Source organism: Camelus bactrianus, chromosome 3 (assembly GCF_048773025.1).
Source record: "Camelus bactrianus isolate YW-2024 breed Bactrian camel chromosome 3, ASM4877302v1, whole genome shotgun sequence".
Classification (NCBI taxonomy): Eukaryota; Metazoa; Chordata; class Mammalia; order Artiodactyla; family Camelidae; genus Camelus; species Camelus bactrianus.
Window position 1 is genome coordinate 55361345 of NC_133541.1, and position 23264 is coordinate 55384608.

Below are 23264 nucleotides of genomic sequence, written 5' to 3' on the forward strand. Positions count from 1 at the left end.
CTTTTTCTGTTGAATAATAATACTCCATTGTATGGATCCACTTCAGTTCTTAACGCTCAATTTATAAATTCTTTTTTATACCTGGGATCCCTAGGGGAAGGAAGCTTTTATACTCACAAAGGAACTTTATACATTTGAAAAGTGATTTGAATTTGTATTTTGAAAACCAATGGAATAACAATAAAAAAGGTAAAACACATTGAAGAAGAAATCCAAAGATACATTTCTAGAATGAGAAGTCACAGTAAACTAAAGTATATATTAGGAAAGCCATATATTTGAGAAGAAAGGGAATCACAGTATTCCTTCAAAGTTTCTTAACCTTTAGCATTTATGACATCTAAGGGTTTTTAATTATAAGGTGTTGATTTCCCTAATATGTCTTTTTTCTTGATTTTTAACAGTAAAACATTCTTGTTATAAAAATTTTATAACAATTATAAAATGGCTGGCTGCTTTTAAGATTTTCTCTTTAACACTGGTTTGCACACATTTGATTTTGATGGGCTTTAGTCTAGTATTTAAAAAAAAAATTTATTTCTTTGTTTTTATCCTGTTTAGAGTTCATTTAAAGCTTGTTGGGTTGATGGGTTTATAGTTTTTATCATATTTGGAAAGATTTTTTGGCCATTATTTCCTCAGCTATTTTTTCTGTTTCCTCCGTCTCCTGAGTTTATTAACAGGGATGCTAGGTTACTTAACATTATCCCTCAAATAGCTGAAGCTCTTTTCCTTTGTTTTTCAGTCTCATATTTTCTTCTTCTCCATTTTGGATTGACTCTCCTGATGTATTTTCAAGTTCAGTGATCTTTTTTTTCCCCGTAGTGTCTAATGTGCCATAAATTTCATTCAGTGAAACATTCAGTTCAGATATTGTGTATTTCATCCCCAGAAATTCTTTCTTGTTCCTTTTGAAAATCCCCCATTTTTCTATGTGAATTATATTTCAGTAAAGCTGTTAGTAAACAAAAAGACCTTCCATTTTGCTCCTCTGTGTTTTCCTTTACATTCCTGACTATGTGGAGCATTTTTATTATGTGTTTTCATGCACTTACATGCTAATTCTGTCATCTCTGTCATTTCTGGATCTGTATCCCTTGATTGATTTTTCTACTTTTTGCATGTCTACTAATTAATTGTTTGGGTCATAGGTATTTTGAATTTTGTGTTATTGTATACTGGGATGTGTGTTTCTATTAAGAATGTTGGCCTTTGTTCTGGCAAGCAGTTAATTAAGATCCTTGTGAATTGGTTTGATCTTTTTAAGGGTTGTTTTTAAGCTTTGGAAGAGAAGGTCTAGAGTAGTCCCATTCCTAAGCCTTGACTTTTCTGGAGTTGGGAAAGGATGCATATTTGCAGTAGCACACCATTATGTAGTATTTCCACCAGGCAGAGGCAATACATGTTAATAGCCTTAAGAATATAGATGATAGTGAAACATAGTAAAAATTTTAGGAAGTGATGAGGCCTGAGTATTTGTTACCTTCGTTTCTTTTTTTTTAAATTGAAATATAGTTGATTTACAATGTTTCAGGTACACAGCAAAGTGATTCAGTAATACATTTATATTCTTGTTCAGATTCTTTTCCATTATAGGGTTATTACAAGATACCAAATGTAGTTCACTGTGCTATACAGTAGGTCCTTGTTGTTAATTTTATGTATAATAGTGTGTATTCGTTAATCCCAAACTCCTAATTTGTCCCTGCCTTCCCCGCTTTCTCCTTTGGTAACCATAAATTTGTTTTCTATGTCTGTGAATGTGTTTCTATTTTGTAAATAAGTTCATAAGTGTCATTTTTTTAGATTCCACATGTAGGTGATACCATATGATTTTTGTCTTTGACTTATTTCACTTAATATGATAATCTCTAGGTCTATCCATGTTGCTACAAGTGGCATTATTTCACTTTTTTATGGCTAAGTAGTATTCCTGTGTGTGTGTGTGTGTGTGTGTGTATGCAGTTACCTTTATTTTAAATGTAATTAATTTAGCTAAGTTTATATATTCTAACATAATAGCTGTGTTTGACAGCTGGCTTACAAAGTTCTTGAAGAGTTCACATACCAATATGAGCTGGCTCCACTGTCTTTTTGTGTGAGCTAGTTTGAGCTTCCTCATGGCACGTGGCTGGGTTCCGAGGATGTGCACCCTGAGAGAGAGCCGGATAGAAGCTGTATTGTCTTTTACAGTCTGGCTTTGGAAGTCACATAGCCTCATTTCTGCCATACTCTCTTGGTTGAGTTAGTTACAAAGCCCTGCCTAGGTTCAAGGGGAAGGAACATGGATGCACCTCTCAGCGCAGGATTGTCAGCATCACTTTGTAGGAGGAGCATATGGAATGGGATATATATATGTCTGGCTACTATTTGATGAATAAAATCTCCCACAATTCAGACTTTATTTTTTGTTATTAATATTCTTATTTTAATTACAAATAAACATAGTGTAGGACTCTGTCTCAGACACGTTTTGATAAATACAAACATTCATTTTCTCAACGCTATAAAAATTGGGACTTTCCAAAATCAATTAAGGATATTATAAAATATAGCCAAGTATATTTAAAAAAGGTACAATTTTTAAAAAAGACCCGGAAAATATATCAGATATTAAACCTTTAAACCATACCCAGAAAATTCAAATGGAAATTTGCCGTAAATTCATGTAATTTCCAGTTTTTCCTAGAGCCATTTTATAAAAAATACCAACCAGTATTTATAATTATTACACAGTGCAATCAATATCCTGAAGCTAAAGCTACTTAGCTTTGGTGAAAAAATTAAAGTTGTTCATAGAATCAAATATGCCATTCCCTAAATTTCCATTTTTGCATTCTGTTATGACTGTACTTATTACACAGGGTAAAAACCTTTATGCAATGAATTTTCCATTTTCATTTTATACTTTTAAATAAAACAAAACAAAACAAAAAAGAACCACATTTTGAAATTTAAAACAACATGCTCCAATTTGGAATGAATATTTAAAAACAAGGGCACCGATATTAAAAAATTTGTCTTTTAAAAGAAGAGGAAGTTCTTCCCATTACCTGGGTTTCTGCTACTAGACATGGTTTGAAGGTGCCTCTTAAATTTATTTTTCTTTTTTTAAGACCTTATCCTCCTTGACTTTTATCTTATTTTTATCTACCTAAGCTTAAATATCTTCTTTTGAGCTTAAACTCTCAAAAAAAAATTGGCTGTAGCTTATCTTTCCAAACAGACAATTCTTGAAACCTGAGACCTATGAATATTGATTTGTTGTTTTTAATTCTTTATAGATGCTTAACATATATAAAGAAGCATAAGCTTGATAAATTTTCATAAACTCAAGTCACCTGTGTAACCATCACTTAGATCAAGAGGCTATATTACTAGGCCCCAAGAAACCTCTCTGTGCTCCCTCCCAGTGACAACGCCTTCCTCTCACCAAGGATAACCACTCTCTTGACTTTAGTATAGATTTGTTTTGCCAGAACACTGTGTTTAATTCAACCAACTTAAAATATGTTTGTAATATTCCGAAGATTCTTATTTTTCCCCTTTTTTAACGTGAATTATCTGTAAAACAGATTACTGTACAAATTTTTAAAAAGCTCTTTATAGTGACATTGACATTTCAGCATCTACTACATGTTTCCTTCTAGATTAAAATTCTTTATTTAAAATATGATAATTCTTCAACCTCCTTGATCCTTCATGACCTAGTCCTACAGAAGGAGGCCTGAGCAGAAAAAATAACTACCATGTATTTCCATTTTATGGTACACAAAAAATTAAAGCTCAAACAGTGAAGGTGTTCATTTCAGTGAACGATTTTTTTTTAGCGAGGAGTTTTTGGTCCACTTAACATGCTGGGACAGTAGCCATTGCCTTATTTCTAGGGTATATCCTCTTAAGGACTCAGAGACTTGAGTGATAATGCTGCCAAGGCTTAATCTCATGTTGTGGCAGTTTGATAGTTCATTTCATGGCATCTTCAGAAAAGGATGCAGTACAAGTGAGGTTGTAAGTAAAGGAGCAGAATATAGAGGTTGCTAAGGTCTATTTGTGTTCTCTTAACCTAAAATAGGGAAACAACCAATTATTTTACCAGCAAAATGGATTTGTTTGGGAGCAGCAAAGAATTGCAGTTCAAGACATGCAAGTATGGCAAATCACATGCAAGTTCAGCCAGGCAAAGGAGAGGAAACTCTTACAGAGAAGAGGAAGTTGAGAGGGGGCTGTTATAAACAAAAAGTCCATTGGAGGAAACAGAGTTCCAAGTATAGTGGGTTTCTTTGGCTGAGTTGTGACAGTCTCTCATTGGTTGAACTGCTGCCAGGCGAGGGGAAAACCTTTCTTCCTCCTGCTGGTGGTGGTAAAGTAGTGTCACTGCCTGCAGCAAATGCAAGGTATGGCTCTTCGAGGTTGTGATCTGTATTGATGTCCACTGATATATGCAGGAGATCACCCCCTCCTGGCCTCCCAACTTCATCTTAGTGAGATTTCCTTTTTAATTTTCATAGTGCTCAGTTTTCCAAGAACCAGGTGTTTCACAGTGGTTAGTCTTCCTCAAGGCCCAGTGGAGGGACTGGGGCCTGTATTTGCATCTCCTCTCAGGCATGAGGGTTTCACAGCTCTTGGGGGCTTTTCATTTGAGAAGGCTTCCAATTTAGTTTTTTCCGTTGAGGGCCTTATGGGGTATTAAAATCTCTCTTAGGTATCCATGAGGAAGGCAATGAAAGATTTTTGGCTTTCCTTTGTAAGCGTCATTCTTCCCACATTTCCCCCTGGTTTATTTTTAGATAACTCAAGGTACAATGGTCCTGGGAGCATTGAGAAAAAAAACTAATTTTGGATAATTTCTTGTGTATCACAGTTCTTTCTCTTAATATATATTTTATACTCCAGGAATGATAATGGCTTGATATAAATGAACAGGGGTGGAACACCTTCTTTCCAGACTCTTGAGCTGAGGTGCACCCATGGAAAGTCATTCTAGCCTAAGAGTGAAAGATGGCTACGCAGAAAAAGGAAAGAAAAAATTTGAAGAGATGTGGAAGGATAGCAGAGAGGTTAGACAGAAACATGCGCTCAACCCAGGATTGCAGCTGAACTGATGTAAGCCTTTCTGAATTGAGTATAACTCAGGATGGAGCTTCATGGCAGAACCTTCCTTGCCAGTGGTGAGAGTAGGGTGGCGGGGTGGGGGAGGTTGGGGCGGGGGAGAGCATGAAAGTAGGCCATCAAGGGATCTTACACATGTACTCTAAGTCCTTGTCATCAGGTCCACATTGCTCCAGATCCAGACAGCCAAACTCCCAAGTTTCTGGAAATAAGGCCATAGACGTAGAATGTTTTGAAATATGAACTTTACTGTTTACTTAAACAAAAATAAGTAAGAAGAAAAGAGGAGCATTCACCAGCTCGAAGAGTCTGGCTCTTTCACCTCAGTTTTTAACGCTTCAGTTTTAGGTGTATTTTTATTGAACATGAGTACAGCTCTAAGACTTATAGCCCACCTCTAACCCAGGAGAGTTTTGTATCGATAGGAGGGAAGTCCTTACATAATATAAAATCTTACACTTCTGAAGAGTGATTCAAGTACATATCCTGAGGAGTGGAGAGTAATAGCAACTGAGATGAACATATACATTTGAAAAGAGATTTCAAATATATTTTTCTAGCTATAAGATTAACAGGAGACAGGATAAGGTATGCATCTAAAAAGAGGTTTGAATGTAAATATGGAAAGATTTAAACTTTATAAATGAGCAAAGCACAACTCTTGCCTTCAGAGTGTTTTTGCCATAATGGGAAAGGTAAGAGTTGATAAATGCAGTCCCAGTTTCTTTATAGTTAATAGTAACTATGTAATAGTATTGCTTTAAAGGGTGAAATAATGTATTCTGACATACAGTAGGTACCTCGTACATGATAGTTTCCCTTTTATGGATTGCTTACTTTTTAATAACTGCTAATTGGCAGAATGTGGTAAGTGCTAGGCATGTGATCTTGTTATAGGAACCCAGAGGGAAAAAAAAGATGCTTTTAAACTGGGAGAATTAGCTGAGTTTCATGAAAAAAAGTAATTTTTGTGGAAATTAGGGTCAAGGGCATTCCAGGGAGAAAGACTAGCATGAGCAAAGCTGTGGAGGCAGGAGAGCCCACGTCCTAGGGGTGGCAGTCCGGTTTTCTTGGTCAGTTCCTGGTGTCAGTATCTTCAGGTCTTTCCCGTGGAGCTGGTCAGTTTCCCCAGTCCAGGGTCTTCCCGGCTCCTGCCTGGCAGGAGACCTCTGACTGCCTGTGTTGAGAGCTGGTGAGAAGAGGCTGGTTTCTCAGCGTAGAGCTAAGCCTGTGTTCCATTGTTCTGGCTCAGGCACAGTGCTGCATCTCAGCTGCACCTAATTTGCCTTTTCTGTAGATGTCTCTGTCTTTCTCTGCAGCAGAGGAAGGACAGCTGCCCTTGAGCTGGGAGTCGGGCGGGGTCTAGGGATTAAATTGTTTTGAACCAATCCTCCTTATTTTAGAACTTCCCTTTTCTCCATTTCCAGAGCTACTGGTGTTCTGATTTCTGAACCTTTTAAGCATTTTGGGTTGTAAAGAGCATTGGTTCTTGGTTTTCTGTACTACTGACAGAATTTAGCTTTTATGTGTGCTACATTCGTTGTTGCTCATCTGTTTTTCCTTCTAGCTTCAGATATTTTGTTTACAGTTGTCACCTCTCTGTTTCTCTCTGCCATACGGTAGTTTTTAATGGGGTTTTAGGACCAAGTGAAATTGGATACATGTTTCAGTGTGCCATTTTCACCCTGAACCCAATGTTTCTTATTTCTTTATCACATTATAGTTAGATCCTTTGCTTTAGTGAGAAGCTCCCTCTTAAAAATTCTATGCTAATTATGAATGGATGTAATGAAACAAAATACTGTTTTATTTTCTTCTGACTTGCTAACTAAGAGCCAAAGAAACATCTGAAGACCAGGATTGTTTCACACTCTCTGGAAAAATTGAAAGAATACTACTACCATAATTCTTCCGTTCATCAAAATCGAGTTCAGACCAAGCCTCTTAAGGAGAGATGTGCAGTGCTGCCAAAATGCACTGATTTTGAGGATATCGATCGTCTGCGTGCAAGGAATGCAGTTTCTTCTGAAGATTCCAAATCTCAGATTAGTCAAAAGGTATGTAACTGTTATATGGATGAATATCTAGTTACCCAGAGCTGCAGGTTCCGAAGGGCCATTAGATTTTGTGGATTCACCCAAGGCAGTGGTTCCCAAACTTGGCTGAGCATTTAAAATAGCTGAGGGAGCTTTTGCTTTTTAGTTTTTTGTTTTTTAAATACCTGGAGATTCTGATTTACTATCTGTTAAGGCGGGATGAATTGGTTCTATTAAAACAACATAAAACAAAAGAGCCTCCCAGGTGATTCTGATTTATAGCCTGGATTAGGGGCCACTGACTTGGGGGAGATTCTTTATTGATAATTAATACAAGTATAGTTTCTTATAGTCCTCTTTATAGTTTCCATGATTAGTCTGGAAAATCATGATAATTTATAGAGATGTTTTGAGGTTTTCAGTTGAAAGCTTGGCTGAAATTAAGTAAATTCAAAGGTAAACTAAATGTATATGGGTTCCTTTCTTCCACTGTTTTGTGATTCTTAGTGTTTTTCACCATCGCAAAGTCAGGTAATTTAACTCTTGATCCATCACTGAAATCTGCAATTCAGAATAGTGGCTCTCAGCCCAGCTTTAAATTAGAATCACCATACTGTAATAATTTTGTATAATCACAGATGGCTACTAGACTTACGATCATTTTGTAATATATTTGATTGTCAGATCACTATGTTGTACACCTGAAATTAACATAGTATTGTATGTCAGCTGTACATCAATAAAAAAATTAGAATCACCTGGAGAACTTTAAAAACAATATTAATAGTAAGAACCCTTCTTTAGAATCATGTTTAGTTGGTTTTCATGATAAACTGGGCATGGATATTGTTCAAAAGCTCTTATTTTAATGTGTAGCCATGGTTGAGAGCCATTGAATTAGAGAAATACTTCTTTACTTTTTTTTTAGTTCTTTAAATCTAATGAATATTATGGATTCTTTACTCAGAAAAATACTCAGACCAACACAGTTTTGTATCTGATTTTCAGAAGTTCACACTCTTTCTCATAAGCAAGGAATTTGCTCTAAGTTGTGATTGGATTTAGCTATGATTTTCATATAAAAACATATGGCTGGCAGGAATACTAATGTTGAAAATGTAACCTTGTTTCTTATGCTTTCCAAAACCTCTTCCTCATATCTCTTTACCAAAAAAGTTGTGATTTTTCTTGGAATAAAGATTGTGGAATATACTATCATTTAAGCTGTACTTGGAAATTTAAACATTAAGTGCAGCTTTAGCTGCTGACATGCTTGTTGAAAGTGGTTTTGCCTTATTGCTGAGAGAGAGAGATTCCTGCCTGATGACTTTTTTGTGCCTTATACATCTAAGAATAAATAAGGAAAAAAATTATTATGATAGGTTTAATGAAATCAAATTTAAAAAGAAGTATATTAAAACTTTGTTAGTTTAGGCTTTTAAAATTTGCTTGAGTAATTAAGCAGGAGTTTAGTGTGGCTCATTTTTTCTTTCAGTCTTTTACTTTGAAAAAATTCCAAACCTACAAGAAAATTTGTCTGAATAAACTATATACTCCTGGAAACCTTTCACTTGGATTCACCAATTGTTAGCTTTGTGCCAAATTTGCATTCGTTCTCTCTCTCGAGAACTATCATTATGGTTAATACTTTTTGAACTATAAAAATCTTTTGGTTGCCAGGACAAGACACTCAGTCATTTTGGATCATCACATAGGAGTTATGAAAACTTACAGAAAACTTCTGACTCTAAATCATCTAACAAACGGACCAAAAGCATCTACACACCATTGGAATTACAATACTTAGAAATAAAGCAGCAGCAGAAAGATGCAATTTTGTGTGTGGAATGTGGATATAAGTATAGATTCTTTGGGGAAGATGCAGAGGTGAGTCTTTTCAGATACTATTTTGTGTTTTTCTTGTGTAGCCTTACATATTTTCCAGTGTTTTTGTTCATTTTCTTAACTTATGAAAAAGCTAATGTGATCAATTAACCTTTTTAAAATGCTTTCATTTAAAGTAAAAACTAAAAATAAACACAAGCAAACTTGGTAGATGCTAGACTTGCGGGGAAGGAGGTCAGGGGTCCAGGTTGGAATGTCTTATCCTCCATGATCCTAGCCCAGGACCTTTCAACCATCAAGAGTTGATCATGAATGAACCGAATGGTTAAGTGAATGAATCATAATCATGCAAGTGTTCCTAATGAAGACTCAAGCAAGAAAAAAAATTTAGATGTACAGAAATTCCTCTTTTTGCCCTTGATTTATGAATTTTCTTAGCCAGCAGCATAGTTCAATCTCAGTGGAAGAGCACAGTAACTCTACCAGCCACCAATAAGTGTCTGAAGTCTTACAGGTTTCTGTATATCAGCCATGCTCTCCTAGTCTAAGTTGAGTTTGTATTTAATTTGAGGTATTTGATGTAGACCTGAGTTAGGAAGGTTAAAAGTAAATTTGAGCATTTAAGGGCAAGCTTAGCGGAAGTATTGCTGATGGCGCTTTGTTGGAATCATGACTGATGATTCTGTAGTTTGAGGCCTGGCCGGATCATCCATCATCAGAGGGTGATGGGGTGGTACGTCCACCACCTTAGGGATGGGAAGTGAAGACTTGGCCAGCTTCTTTCCTTCCAGTTTCTAAATCCTGTGGCAGGAAAGTGGTGTTCTCGGATTCACATGGCATCGTGCTGTCTTCTGTGTCATGAAATTAGACTTTGAAATGGCATCTGCATATTTCCTGCAGACGGGAGCAACCTAGTTGGCCTCTTGGAAGTGAAGGGATGAAAGGAAGTGCTGTTCTCTGCCATTCTCTCTGGGTTGAGTGCTGAATTCAGCCTTGGCCACAGCAAAGAGTGAGGTTTTCTTGCCCTGCAGTGATGAACTAATACAGTGCAGAGGTGGGTGGTGTAGGGGAGCGAGAGTGTAGGAATAACAACAGTTCTTTGGCTACAATGGCCAATATCTGAGCCATGGTGCTTTTCAGAGAAAAGTAAGAGAGTCAGTTGGTGCTGCCGGATTCTGCATTCCTCTCACTCCTGCATCATTAATTAGCTCACCAGACCAGGGGTTCTCGTCTCACTTCCTCAAAGATGCCGTCTCTCTAAGTAGGGTTCATCGTTTATGTGTACTCTGTAGTATCTCCCAATTTTCAGTTATTTCTGTGTGCTGAGTAGCAAATTCTTATTCCATTACAGTCTCTTGCTCTCTGTTGAATTGTCCATGTGTAGAGAAAATTGAGCACTTTAAGGTTTTGATAGATCTAAGGACATAGAAGAAGACTTGTGAGATTTTTCTGAGTCGTTTATAGATGTAGATACTGGCCTTGAAGTTAGGCCCTGGACTCTGTTAAAAAAAGATTAAAACATAGGCTTCTCCACAGGGAGTTTCTTTTAGACTTTTTATTGATAACACCACACAGATAGAGAAGTACAGCAATTCTAAATGTATAACTGGATGGATTTTTAACAGAGAGAACAAACACCACACAGGGAATCATGAAATAGAAATTTGTTGATATTTTGTTTTTACATTTTTTTAGATTGCAGCCCGGGAGCTCAATATCTACTGCCATTTAGATCACAACTTCATGACAGCAAGCATACCTACTCACCGACTGTTTGTTCACGTGCGCCGCCTTGTGGCAAAGGGATATAAGGTCAGCTTTGGCTTCAAGTGGTGGGAAAAGGGGATTGGAGCCTCTTGCAGAGAGTGAAACGTTTTCTAAGGTGGTAGGCTGTAATTGGTTTTGGAATTTGGCATTTTGGAGAAAATTAAAATTTGTCATAAATTTTAGCACTATGTCTTCATGAGTTTTGAACGTATTAGATATTCAGGGTAAAAATTTTTTTCAACTCTGGGATAAAGTGTTTCTTAGTGGTTTCTCCACACTTGCAAGGTCCCTGTGGTATCTGTTACTTAAAGTCTTCCATCTGGACATTGTGGGATAATTTATTTATTTTAAATATTTCATAATTAACCTTTTCAAAATCTCAAAATATGTTTTCTTAACCGGTTTTCCATCAGATTTGATATTCAGCATTTCTTACTTTTGTTGAAGGTGGGAGTTGTGAAACAGACTGAAACAGCTGCATTAAAGGCCGTTGGGGACAACAAAAGTTCCGTCTTCTCCCGGAAACTGACTGCTCTTTATACGAAATCTACACTTATTGGAGAAGATATCCTTTTTGAATAGGAATTTTTTTCTTAAATGTTACAAAGGCTTTGTTTTAAATAACTTTTTAAAAAGCTTCGATTGGGTACCTTTTTGGGTATGGTTACTTTGACCTTTGATTAGTATGTGGCTAAAGAAAGGAGGCTTGATAATGGGTGGAAAGAAGCAGTTTTCAAATGCTGTAGTAAAAGGAGAAGAGAGTTCATCATACTTTAAGAGCAAGAAAAAAGACCTGATAAAAGACGATAGGTTAGCAACTGATGTGAACTTGCATCTTCCCTAGGCCTGCGTGGGCAGTGGTTAGGTGCTTAGGGCTTACAAGCTCCTCTAGATCTTCCTAAGAAAGACCTAAAAAAATAACTTACTAACTTCATAGTGTGAAAAGAAGACCACAAAGTTAACACACAGTTAGCTGCTTATAAAACATAATAGTAGGCCATCTTCATTAATCATTAGCATCATAAAAATTTTATTACTTTTGAAAATAGATTGTAAGCTTTCTCACTTTGAAGAATCCTTAGTATGCACGATTGCACCCCAATTTATGGTCATTCATAAATTCAGTGAGTTTTTTGAAGCAAATGATTTCAACAGTGAAGTCATATAATTCTGTCAATTTTTTAAAAACCAAATAATGATATGTAAAATGAGATAAGAATGCATTTTGAAATGTTTACTATGGGATGAGGTCAGGTCTCTTAGAATGAAAGAATGTGGGGATAAGGTCTTAAATGACACTGTGTGAAAGTAATATTTTTGTTAGGGTTTATTACAGATTTTATTTAGTGTCCTGCTTAGCTTCTACCCAAATTGTGAAGACTTTTTTTCCATGAATTCCGTGAATAGGGAATGGTTGTCACTCAGACTGGACCCCAAACCGTTAGTTAACAGCTCTGTGTTGTTCTAAGGTGATCAGGCTGTAAGAACCTGGTAACTTTGTTATTTCTTTTGCCTGAACTTGGATCTCTTTTTCAAAGCCTGCTTCTAGAACCGTACCTTTCCCTTCTTCTCTTTTGTTGTTGCTACGGCTCTTATCTGCTGATACCCAAATTGGATGTTCCCAGACTGACTGTTCAAAATCAGCTGTCATCCCTGAGAATTTATTTACTGGACACACTACACATGTGCGCGCGCGTGCACACACACACATATGTTTCTGTTTTCTTTTTTGGTTTTCTTTTCTCATGCCTTTAAAAAATTCTCTTGCTATTTCTGGGATTTATTAGGCACTTTAAAGGAGGAAAGTAATTTACACTATTATAGTGTATTCATGCTTTGACTTGTGGAATTAAACATTATGGGATTGTTAAAGCTTCAAGTTTCAGCTTCATCCAAATAAAGAAGAGAGTTAATATTTGGGCTTCCACAGGATCTGAGGTATATCCCACGCCCTTTGGAAGTGAGAGGGTAATGGTTGTCTGTCCTCATGAGCCTTATGTCATGGGGAAGATAAGGCATGTAACTACGATCAGAGCAAATCAGAAGAATGAATGCTGTATGGAAGACTTTTGCACAGAGCAAAAATAGCCAGGAAGAAGAACCATTATTTTAAAGGAGAAAAGCTAATGGGAATGTAACATTTGTTTTTCTTTAATAAGTATTACATGTGAATCCTTTAGTCAAGCTGGATGATGCTGTAAATGTCGATGAGATAATGACTGATAGTTCTACCAGCTATCTTCTGTGTATCTGTGAAAATAAGGAAAATGCTAAGGACAAAAAAAAGGGGACCATTTTCATTGGAATTGTGGTAAGTACTTTGTAGGTGAAGAACAAATGATAGATGTTCGTGGTGTCTTTAAATATGGTTAATCGTGGATGGTTTATAACGAGGATGTCTGATTACTTGTGTCCTCACGTAATTGTTCTAGAAAAACATTTTCCTCATAATTTTATATGTTAAATTACTAGTTATAATTTTCTCACATGGCCTCCTGGTACCCTATGCGGGGGAGAGATCCTGATAGCTTCTATCTGTGGGCTCTAGGAGTTCAGGGTTGAAGAGAGACACAGTAGCAGGCGTGTGTGTGGACACTGTACAGACGGCAGAATAAAACCCTTAAGTCAACACATGCAAGGGTAACAAAGAGTCTCACAGATTCCCTCTAGGGATTTGAAGTTGAACACAAATGTCATATCTAGATTAAGAGAAAAGGATCGTTAAGGGGAAATGATAGCTGGCCGATACAAAACTTTGTATTTAATCAGTATTAGGAATACTTATAGTCAGTCTTCCAGATAAGTATAATTTGTGAATCATAGTTTTATTGATCATGGCTCCTGGCAATTTGTGAGCAGATTTGCCCGTTTACAGACATCCCTGGACTCTGCTCAAAATCTGAGACTTTTTAGGGCCTGTCAGACTCCCTTGTTCTGTTAAGCAAAAGCAGGACTCCTTGCCTAAGTAATAACTAATTCTCTTTGCTTTTTATAACTTGCATTCAGCTCCAATATCAACAAAAGTTCTTAGAACCCAAATGTCTCCAAAGTACCTTTTAATACCTCATTCTGGCTGCATAACCTCGTGCTAACTTGACATTTGCTTAACCAATAAGCCTTTCTCTCAGGGAGTTAGCATGTCTGTTGGATGGTTCTAAATGATTTTTTTATCCTTGAGAAGCACTTTTTATCTAGCTGCAGGCAGTTGAACCTGTCTACAAATAGTAAGGTTACTTGCTTTTAAGCTTCAACAGATGTAATGCTATTTTATATTTACCTGAAACTCAGTGTGAGGAACAGAGCTGATAGTAAACAATTCCCCTTTAGTGGTTTTAGAAATACCCTGTGGCCTACTGCCAAAGTTAACCACAATGTACCAACTGGCCCACAGGGGGAGAAAAAGAGAAGTGATAGTTTGTGCGTCCGGCGTTTTCTCTACCCCAGCAGCCACTTTTGGGCTGGTGACATCCGGGCCACCGGGTCTAGGCTGCACCTGTCTCCTGAGGAATTTGGCTGATAAATTTATTGCTTGAACTTACGTAAATAGCTTCCGTAAATTTGATTTGTAGATTGGGAGATAAACTTAAAAAAATTTTTTTTTAATATATAAACTTTTTTTTTTTTATTGAGTTATAGTCATTTTACAATGTGGTGTCAAATTCCAGTGTAGAGCACAATTTTTCAGTTATACATGAGCATACATACATTCATTGTCACATTCTCTTTTGCTGTGAGCCACCACAAGATCCTGTATATATTTCTCTGTGCTACATATTATAATCTTGTTTATCTGTTCTACATTTTGAAATCCCAGTCCCTTCCCACCCCCCATTCCCCTGGCAACCACAAGTTTGTATTCTATGTCTATAAGTCTGTTTCTGTTTTGTGTTTTTGTTTTTTGTTTTTAAAAAAAATTTTTTTAATCGAGATATTGTTTACAGTGTTGTATCAGTTTTTGGTGTACAGCATAATGTTTAAGTCATATATACAATATATATATGTACATATATTCCTTTTCATATTCTTTTTCATTACAGATTAATATAAGATATTGAATATAATTCCTTGTGCTATACAGTAGAAACTTGTTGTTTATCAGTTTTACATATAGAAGTTAGTATCTGCAAATCTCAAACTCCCAATTTATCTCTCCCCACCCCCTTTCTAAGTTTATTTTCTGTGTCTGTCTGTTTCTGTTTTATAAATAAGTTCATTTGTGTCTTGTTTTTAATGATGAGTGCCCACTTTTTTTTTTAAGGAGTCTTTTTTTTTTTTTTTTTTTTTTGGTGAGGGCAGGTAATTAGGTTTATTTATTTATTTATTAAAAAATTTTTTTGTTAATGGAAGTACTGGGGATTGAACTCAGGACCTCTTGCATGCTAAGCACACACTCTACCACTGAGCTATACCCTACCCTCTGTATCTTTTTTTTAGATTTCATGTATAAGTGATATCATAATGATATTTTTCTTTCTCTTTCTGGATTACTTCACTTAGACACACGCATATATATATATTAATGTCCCACTTACGGTCTGGCTGTTTGGCCACTAGAGAATGCCTTTGGGCTAGATTTAAGGAACTTCCTTGAGCTAAAAGTGAGCAATTTTTAAAAATTATAAAATAGTCAAAAATGCATAAAACAGAAATTTACAGTGTAATATACTTAATGTACAGAAACGATCACCCAGGTTAAGAAATAAAACACTGCTCACAGAGGGGCCCCTCCCTCCAAAGGTAACTATAATCCACACTTTACGATAATAATGTCCTTGCTTTTAGTTCCAGTTTTACCACCTTAAACTGTATATAACTGTTGTATGTATCTTTTTGGTTCTTGCTTCCTTTGTTTACCATTTTGTACGTGCAGTTTGTTTACATGTGTGGTAGTCCTTTTATTGTCACTGCTACGTTGTATTTCACTTCACAATTTATAGTTTATTTATTCTTCTATTAATGGACATGTGGATTGTTTCCAGTTTTTGGTTGTACAAAGAACATTGCTATAAACCTTTCTGTAGGTATACACATGCCTGAGTTTCTCAAGAGTATATTCCTAGGGGAAGAACTGCTGAGTTAGAGGATATGGGTGTTTTCAACTTTCCTAAAAAATGCTGGGCTGTTTTCTGAAGAGGCTTTCGGTTGACTTTCCACCAGCCATGGATGAGTATAGGGACTGATTATTTTCCCTTCTGTTAGCCAGTGCAGTCTGTATTATACTAGCCCCATGTCTTTCTTAATGATCAGTAGTGGATAAGAGCATGGCCTGTGGAGTCAGACTACATAAATCTTGCCTCCACCACTTAATTGCCCCTCGACCTTGAGTAAATTACTTGCCTTTTTTTTTTCTTCTTCCACACCATGGTCTTTTCCAGGTTATCTTTGCTGTTACTGTCTTGGGGTGATGGAGATGACTTTTAGTTATCATAGTTATTCCCCTGGATAGACTGACTGTCTGCATGAGATTTATTCAGAGTTTGTTATATTTGATTTTGTGTTTTGCAAAAATTATACTTTTTATTAATTAATTTTATATAATGAAATAGTAGCTTATTACTATTCTGGTGGCCAGATTACTTGAAAGATATCACATTACTTTTAGTAATAACAACTACTATTACGAAGTGTTCATTTGTTTTCTGATTTGATCCTTACAATAACTCTATGAGGCAAGTAGACTGGTTTATTCTCACTTACAGAGGAGGAGCCTGGGGCCCAGGAGGGTTTGGTGACCTGTTACAGTGATTCTCTGGTGCGTTAGATCCAGGACTTGGTTGGATTCAGAGTGTCTCTCTAAAATTCCATCTGGCAGGGTGAATGTGACTTCTGATGTCAGAGTCTTGGAAAGCAGACAGGTTTTCAAACACTTTAGAGATGGAAGTGCATGTTAGTGTCTTATCTTTACTGTCTCCATATTTGTTTATGCTGTCATGGTGGGAAAAGTACGTATTTTCTGTGCTGTTATGTTTTTGTTTTTAGGGAGTGCAGCCTGCCACAGGTGAGGTTGTGTTGGACAGTTTCCAGGACTCTGCTTCCCGTTTAGAGCTGGAAACTCGGATACTGAGCCTGCAGCCAGTTGAGCTGCTGCTTCCCTCAGACTTGTCGGAGCAAACGGAGACGCTCATCCGCAGAGCCACGGCTGTTAGGTGAGTCGGCATATTGCTGGAAAATAGTAGTGATTCTTGAACTTAGATCTGATTCCCAAATTGATGATTATCAACATTGTTAAAAAAGTTTTTATTTACAATACTATTTCAACAGTAGTAGGTAGAAATTCCAAAAAAAAAAAAAAAAAAACCAAAGTTATACATAATATCACCTTAACATACAACTTTAGAAGTTGAGAGTTTATGATATTTCATGGTATTATTTGATAATTAAAGGGTTTATGATACTATTTAATGATATTATTTGGTAATTAATCTTCAGTTTCTGGGGACAGTCACTCCTTAGAAAGTTTATATAATTTTGGTAATGCCTTATCTGTGCTGCAAGTCTCAATTTGTGGCTGAGTCCAGTAGTTAAATTTGTTAGATCTAAAGTCCCTCCTCTCATTTACGAGGCAGTATGTTAGGCACCATGGCACACGAGGAAGAAGATGTGGTTGTGATGTGTGTCTGGCAGGCTTTATAATCCAGCAGGAGAGGCAGAGGTGCACAGACCTAACTGGACACACAAAGCATGATGTATTACGAGACAGATGTGAAAGGAAGGTTCTATACAGTTTCTTGAGTTTGGTCGGAGGAAAGACTGGAAAGTTGGGCTGGGGCTCAAGTGAAGAGGACTTTTTATGTTGAGAAATTTGGACTTTAGATGAGGCAGGAGAGTGCATGATGATTTCCATTTAGTTAGGTTGACAAGTTGTAAAGTCAAACTAAGTGAAGTTCCATATGTTTCTTTGTTCTTAGAGTTGAATGTTCCTTTTTCAGTTGAACTGAAATTCTTTCAAAGTAGCTTTCATAATATGTTTTTCTGATTATAACACTAACCCATGTTCATTTAGGAAAAGTTGAGAGTTAAACAAACAAAAAACCATAAAAATAATAATAGGCTATAATCTGGAGATAACTACCATTAAACATTTTTGTGTATTATTTCTGTGTATGTATATCACCTTTTGTTTATAAACTTGGATTCATATTGTAAAATCAGCTTAATATCCTGTTTTTTTGCTTAAAATTCCCCATTTTTTTACATTATTATGGAAAATTTCAGATGTTTATGGAACTGTACCAAATAGTGTAGTGAACCCTGTGAATCCATCAACCAGCTTAACATTTCTCAACCAGCCAATCTCATTTCATCTGTAACTCTACTCCCTCCCTCCCTGGATTATTTATTTGAAGTAAATCCTAGAAAAATTATCATTTCATGTGCCAATATTTCAGTGGGTATTCATGAAAACACAATGACTACAGAACATTTGGTCATTTAAATGGATCATAATTTATCCATTCCCCTCTTGTTATGTTGTATTCATTTTTTTCAGTACTACAAATATTGCTATGGTGAATATCCATGCGTAGAAATATTTGTGTGCATTTCTGATTGTTTCCTTAAGCTAAATTGTTAAAAGTATAATTAATTGGTGAGAGGGTATAAACATTTATAAAGCCCTTGATTGCTTGCTAGAATTGGTAATATCAATTTATGCTAACCCTACTATAGTATTGGTGGGTTATTTGAGCCATTGCCAACAGGAGGAGTGATCATTGAAATAATCTCTGCCAATTGGATAGATGAAAATTTCTGCATGAATTCCCCTTATTTTGTTCTTAATCCTTTCTGACAGTGTGCTCAGACCTGAATAATTAAAAGTCACACAAGTGGACTGATAAGGGGTGCTGCTCTCAGCGAGCTGAAAAAGTTAATAAAATCTCTAAAGATTTTTAGGGTAGTCTTTTAAAACTATATTTCCCATATTTTATGTCTTTGATTTTGTTAATTATTCTTCATAACTGGAGTGTATATTTGATTAATTTAGATGTAAAGTTGATCAGTTGAATCAACACTTTCATTTTCTGATTTCCCCTTACTTTTATAAAACAATAAAGGTAAAATTCAGTAGAACGTCAAAACATTCCATAGAGACTTTGCCAAAACTGATTTTTTGTCCGGCAGGCAGCATTGCCTGGGGTTATTTCTAAATGTTTACTCATCAAATGAGCTTTAAAAGCCATTTGGAGTACCAAAGATAGTTTGAATATCATATGTGGGTTTTACCAAATTTGATGACTGCCTTTGTCACATTTTAATTTGCTCTGGTTAGCACTGAGAGTATGTAATTTTTCCTATGTTTACCGACCACATGTAATTTTTATTTTTTTCACATAATGGACATAATGGATAGGCAAACAGTCCATATTTCTGTGGAGTCTAAAGCTGATTTATATCTATGTTTAAAATGGAGTGGTAGAGTTTCAAAAGTCAAGCAATAAAACAGTGTGGTCTTGTGACATAGGGTTTGGCTTAGAAAATTGGCTTTGTTCTTTGTGACTTTGGGCAGATTACTCAATCGTGTTGTCCTTCAGTTTCATTTTCTTTAAAATAGGGAAAGTAAGAGTTTTTACTTTGTAGTATTGTGAGGATTAAATAAGTTAATGTAAAGGTAAAGTGCTTGAAATAGTGCCCAACCTAGAAAGTTTTCTGCAGATTAAGCTGTCCTTTTGATTATTCCTATCAGCCATTCCCTCTTTCTATACTGCCTCTCCCTGTGCTCTTCTGGAACTCCAACCAGAAGTATGTTGGATCTTCGTTTATTCTACTCTCTGTGCATAGCTCTTTATGGTGTCATCTCCCATCTACAGCTGTGTTTTTCTAATTGTTTTTGGCCCTTGGGACTTCCTTTTTTTGGAGGGGATCTCTAGAAGAAAGCATTTTTGATTATATTTTGATTCAGTATTTCTCTGTGTCTTTAATGCACTGCCTGAACCAATTAAGTCCTCCATGCTTATGGTAGCATTCCATTTTTTTTTTCCAGTTGTGTATTATTTTTTATTAAGTACTCATTATGTCAAAGGAACTGGCTAATGCATGCTAATATATGTATTTTTTTAGAATTGAAGTGTAGTTGATTTACAGTGTTAGTTTCAGGTGTACAGCAAAGTGATTCAGTTATACATATACATACATATATATTCTTTTTTCAGATTCTCTTCAATTATAGGTTATTACAAGATACTGAATATAGTTCCCTGTGCTATACAGGAGGTTCTTCTTGTTTATCTGTTTTATGTATAATAATGTGTATCTGTTAATCCCAAACTCCTAATCTATCCCTTTCCTGCTCTTTCCCCTTTGGTAACCATAGTTTGTTTTCTTTGTCTGTGAGTCTATTTTTGGTTTGTAAATAAAATTTGTATTTTTTTTTTGTAGATTCCACATATAAGTGAAATATGATATTTGTCTTTCTCTGACTTCATTTAACATGATAACCTGTAGGTTCATCCATGTTGCTGCAAATGGTATTACTTCATTTCTTTTTATAGCTGAGTAATACTCCATTGTATATCCATTTCCAAGTTCTATTGTGATATATATACACCACATCTTTTTTATCCAGTCATCACTCAGTGGATATTTAGGTTGTTTCCATGTCTTGGCTGTTGTAAATAGTGCTGCTGTGAACATTGGGGTGCATGTGTCCTTTCAAATTAGAGCTTCCTCTGGATATATGCCCAAGAGTGGGATTGCTGGATCATATGGTAAGTATGTTTTTGGTTTTTTAAGGAACCTGCTTACTTTTGTCCATGGTGGCTGCACCAATTTACATTCCCACCAACAACGTAGGAGGATTCCTTTTTCTCCACACCCTCTCCAGCATTTATTATTTGTAGACTTTTTAATGATGGCCATTCTGACTGGTGTGAGGTGATACCTCATTACAGTTTTGATTTGCATTTCTCTAGTAATTAGTGATATTGAGCATCTTTTCATGTGCCTGTTGGCCATCTGGATGTCTTCTTTGAAAGAATGTTTATTTAGGTTTTCTGCCCAATTTTTGATTGGATTGTTTTGTTTTGTTTGTTTGTTTGTTTTTTTGATATTAAACTGTATGAGCTGAAAGCATGTCCTCTAAGATCAGGAACAAGACAAGGATGCCCACTCTCTCCACTTTTATTCCACATAGTTTTGGAAGTCCTAGCCACAACAATCAGAAAAAAAAAGAAAAGGAATCAAAATTTGAAAAGGAGAAGTAAAACTGTCATGTTTGCAGATAACATGATACTATGTATAGGTAATCCTAAAAATGCTACCAGAAAACTACTAGAGCTCATCAATAAATTCAGAAAAGTTGCAGGATACAAAATTAATATACAGAAATCACTTGCATTTTTATACACTAAGAACAAAATAGCAGAAAAAAGAAATTAAGGAAACCATCCCATCAAAAAGAATAAAATACCTAGGAATAAACCTACCGAAGGAGGCAAAGGACCTGTACTCCAAAAGCTATAAGATACTGACAAAAGAAATTGAAGATGACACAAACAGATGGAAAGATGTATCATGTTCTTGGATTGGGTGAGTCAATATTGTTAAAATGGCCATACTACCCATGGCAATATACAGATTCAGTGCAGTCCCTACCAAATTACCAATGACATTTTTCACAGAACTGATACAAAAAATTTTTTAAATTTGTATGGAAACACAAAATTCCCTGAATAGCCAAAACAATCTTGAGAAAGAGCTGGAGGGATCATGCTCCCTGACTTCAGACTATACTACAGTAATCCAAACAGTATGGTCCTGGCACAAAAACAGACACATAGATCAATGGAACAGGATAGAAAGTCCAAAAATAAACCCACACATTTACGGTCAATAATCTATAACAAAGGAGGCAAGAATATACAGTGGAGAAAAGACAGTCTCTTCAATTAGTGGTGCTGGGAAAACTGGACAGCTACCTGTAAAAGACTGCAATTAGAGCATTCTCTAACACCATATACAAAAATAAACTCAAAATGGATTAAATACCTAAATGTAAGACCAGATACTATATAAAACTCTTAGAGGAAAACATAGGGCAAACACTCTTTGACATAAATTGTACCAATATTTTTTTCAAACCAGCTCCTATAGTGATGGACATAAAAACAAATGTAAGCATTCCATTATTTTTCTATTTAGAAAGATCTCACTTCATTTTGGAAACACAATCATTTGTGTTTTATTTTAGTCAATTTGTTTTTCTTTAAAAATTTTTACATTCAACTTTTTATTCATTTTTTCTTTATTTTGCTTCACTGAGGTGAGGTGGTCCTACCTTAATTCCCTGAAAATGCTAGTGGGTCCATTTACACTGGTTTACATCCATAATCTTTAGCTTTTATCAACCAGAGATGCAATTCTCGGCCATGTTTAAAAAAAAGAAAAAAAGTTAGCAACGGGGATAGGGAATTCTTTTAATTAAGTATGAAGAACATAGCTTGCCAAAATTCTGTTCCATATTTAATTCTAGTAAGTATCACAGCATTGAATTTTCAAAGAGTTTCGTTGTGTTTTTGGTGCTATCTTCTGTATTTTAAATAGTGATGAGTAGTTATTTGGAATCCCTTCTTTTTCTTCCACGTAAATCTGAGGGTAAAACCAGAGGTTTTTGTCAGCTAGTGGTTATTTCATTAATATTAATGAAGAAATAATAGAGCTTTGTGAGAAAAGATGAAAGAATGGTTTGGAATTACAGAATATCCATTTTAAGTAAGTATTGGGTTTGGGGGGTTTTTGTGGGGTTTTTTTTGTATTTTTAACTTTGACCACAAGAGGTCTCCAAAGGATTTTATATTCTATGAATTTCAATTAAAAGACTAATAGCAGCTTCGCCGTTATTTTTATATGACTAGGTACAGGCTTAATTACTTTGTATTTAGAATGAATGACTATTAGTCAAAGACAGTACTAAGCTATAGTGTTGTTTCTAAATAATAATAAACTATCAATTTTTCTTAGGTTTTTTTTCATTTATGTAAAATGTGTTTGGAAGATTTCAGTTGGTTCTTAGGAAATTTGTCCTACTGTCTTAAGTGTTGTCTTTCATTTGTTGTAAGAGTGTATATATTCTTAGATACTCTCTAGAGAGAGAAACAAAGGGAAAGCAATGATTTTAAGCATTGTATTAACTGCAGTTAAGCTTAGAAATTTTATATGCTTATAAACCTGGTCAAGAGGAAAGCTATAGAAAGCAATAAACAAATATTAGTTAATATTTAGTAGTTCTCAAAGAAACTGATTTTTGAGGCAAGTCAGATGAACGAAGTGGATGATGGTTATTTTTGAGTTCAGAGAAGGAGAGCTTCTGGGCCCTGGCAGAGCAAGGAAGGCATTGTGGAGGAGGTTGGCTGGGATGGGGACATTTGCAGGATGGGAGGCTTTGCATTGGTAGCGGGGAGGAAGGAGGATATGTTCTGTGTGTGTGCGGAAATAATGTTTGCTCTGAGACATACAGGCTGGAAATATTAGAGGAGGTGTGAAGACAGCAGGGAGACTTTTCTGAATGGA

The 23264-nt window shown here is 35.8% G+C and overlaps 1 protein-coding gene across 7 annotated transcripts in view; it reads left to right on the plus strand.

Annotated features, from left to right (window-relative positions):
* Nucleotides 1-23264, plus strand: part of MSH3 (mutS homolog 3) — a 137733-nt gene that overhangs the window by 4453 nt on the left and 110016 nt on the right. For all 7 annotated transcript variants that reach the window (XR_012505431.1, XM_045512313.2, XM_045512310.2 and 4 more), the window contains exons 3-8: nt 6946-7169; nt 8829-9035; nt 10689-10805; nt 11208-11325; nt 12926-13071; nt 16740-16906. Coding sequence is in view for 6 of the 7 variants with exons in the window: in XM_045512313.2 (XP_045368269.2) it covers nt 6946-7169; nt 8829-9035; nt 10689-10805; nt 11208-11325; nt 12926-13071; nt 16740-16906 (979 nt within the window). In the remaining variant the exon portion in view is untranslated. The remainder of the gene's footprint in view (nt 1-6945; nt 7170-8828; nt 9036-10688; nt 10806-11207; nt 11326-12925; nt 13072-16739; nt 16907-23264) is intronic.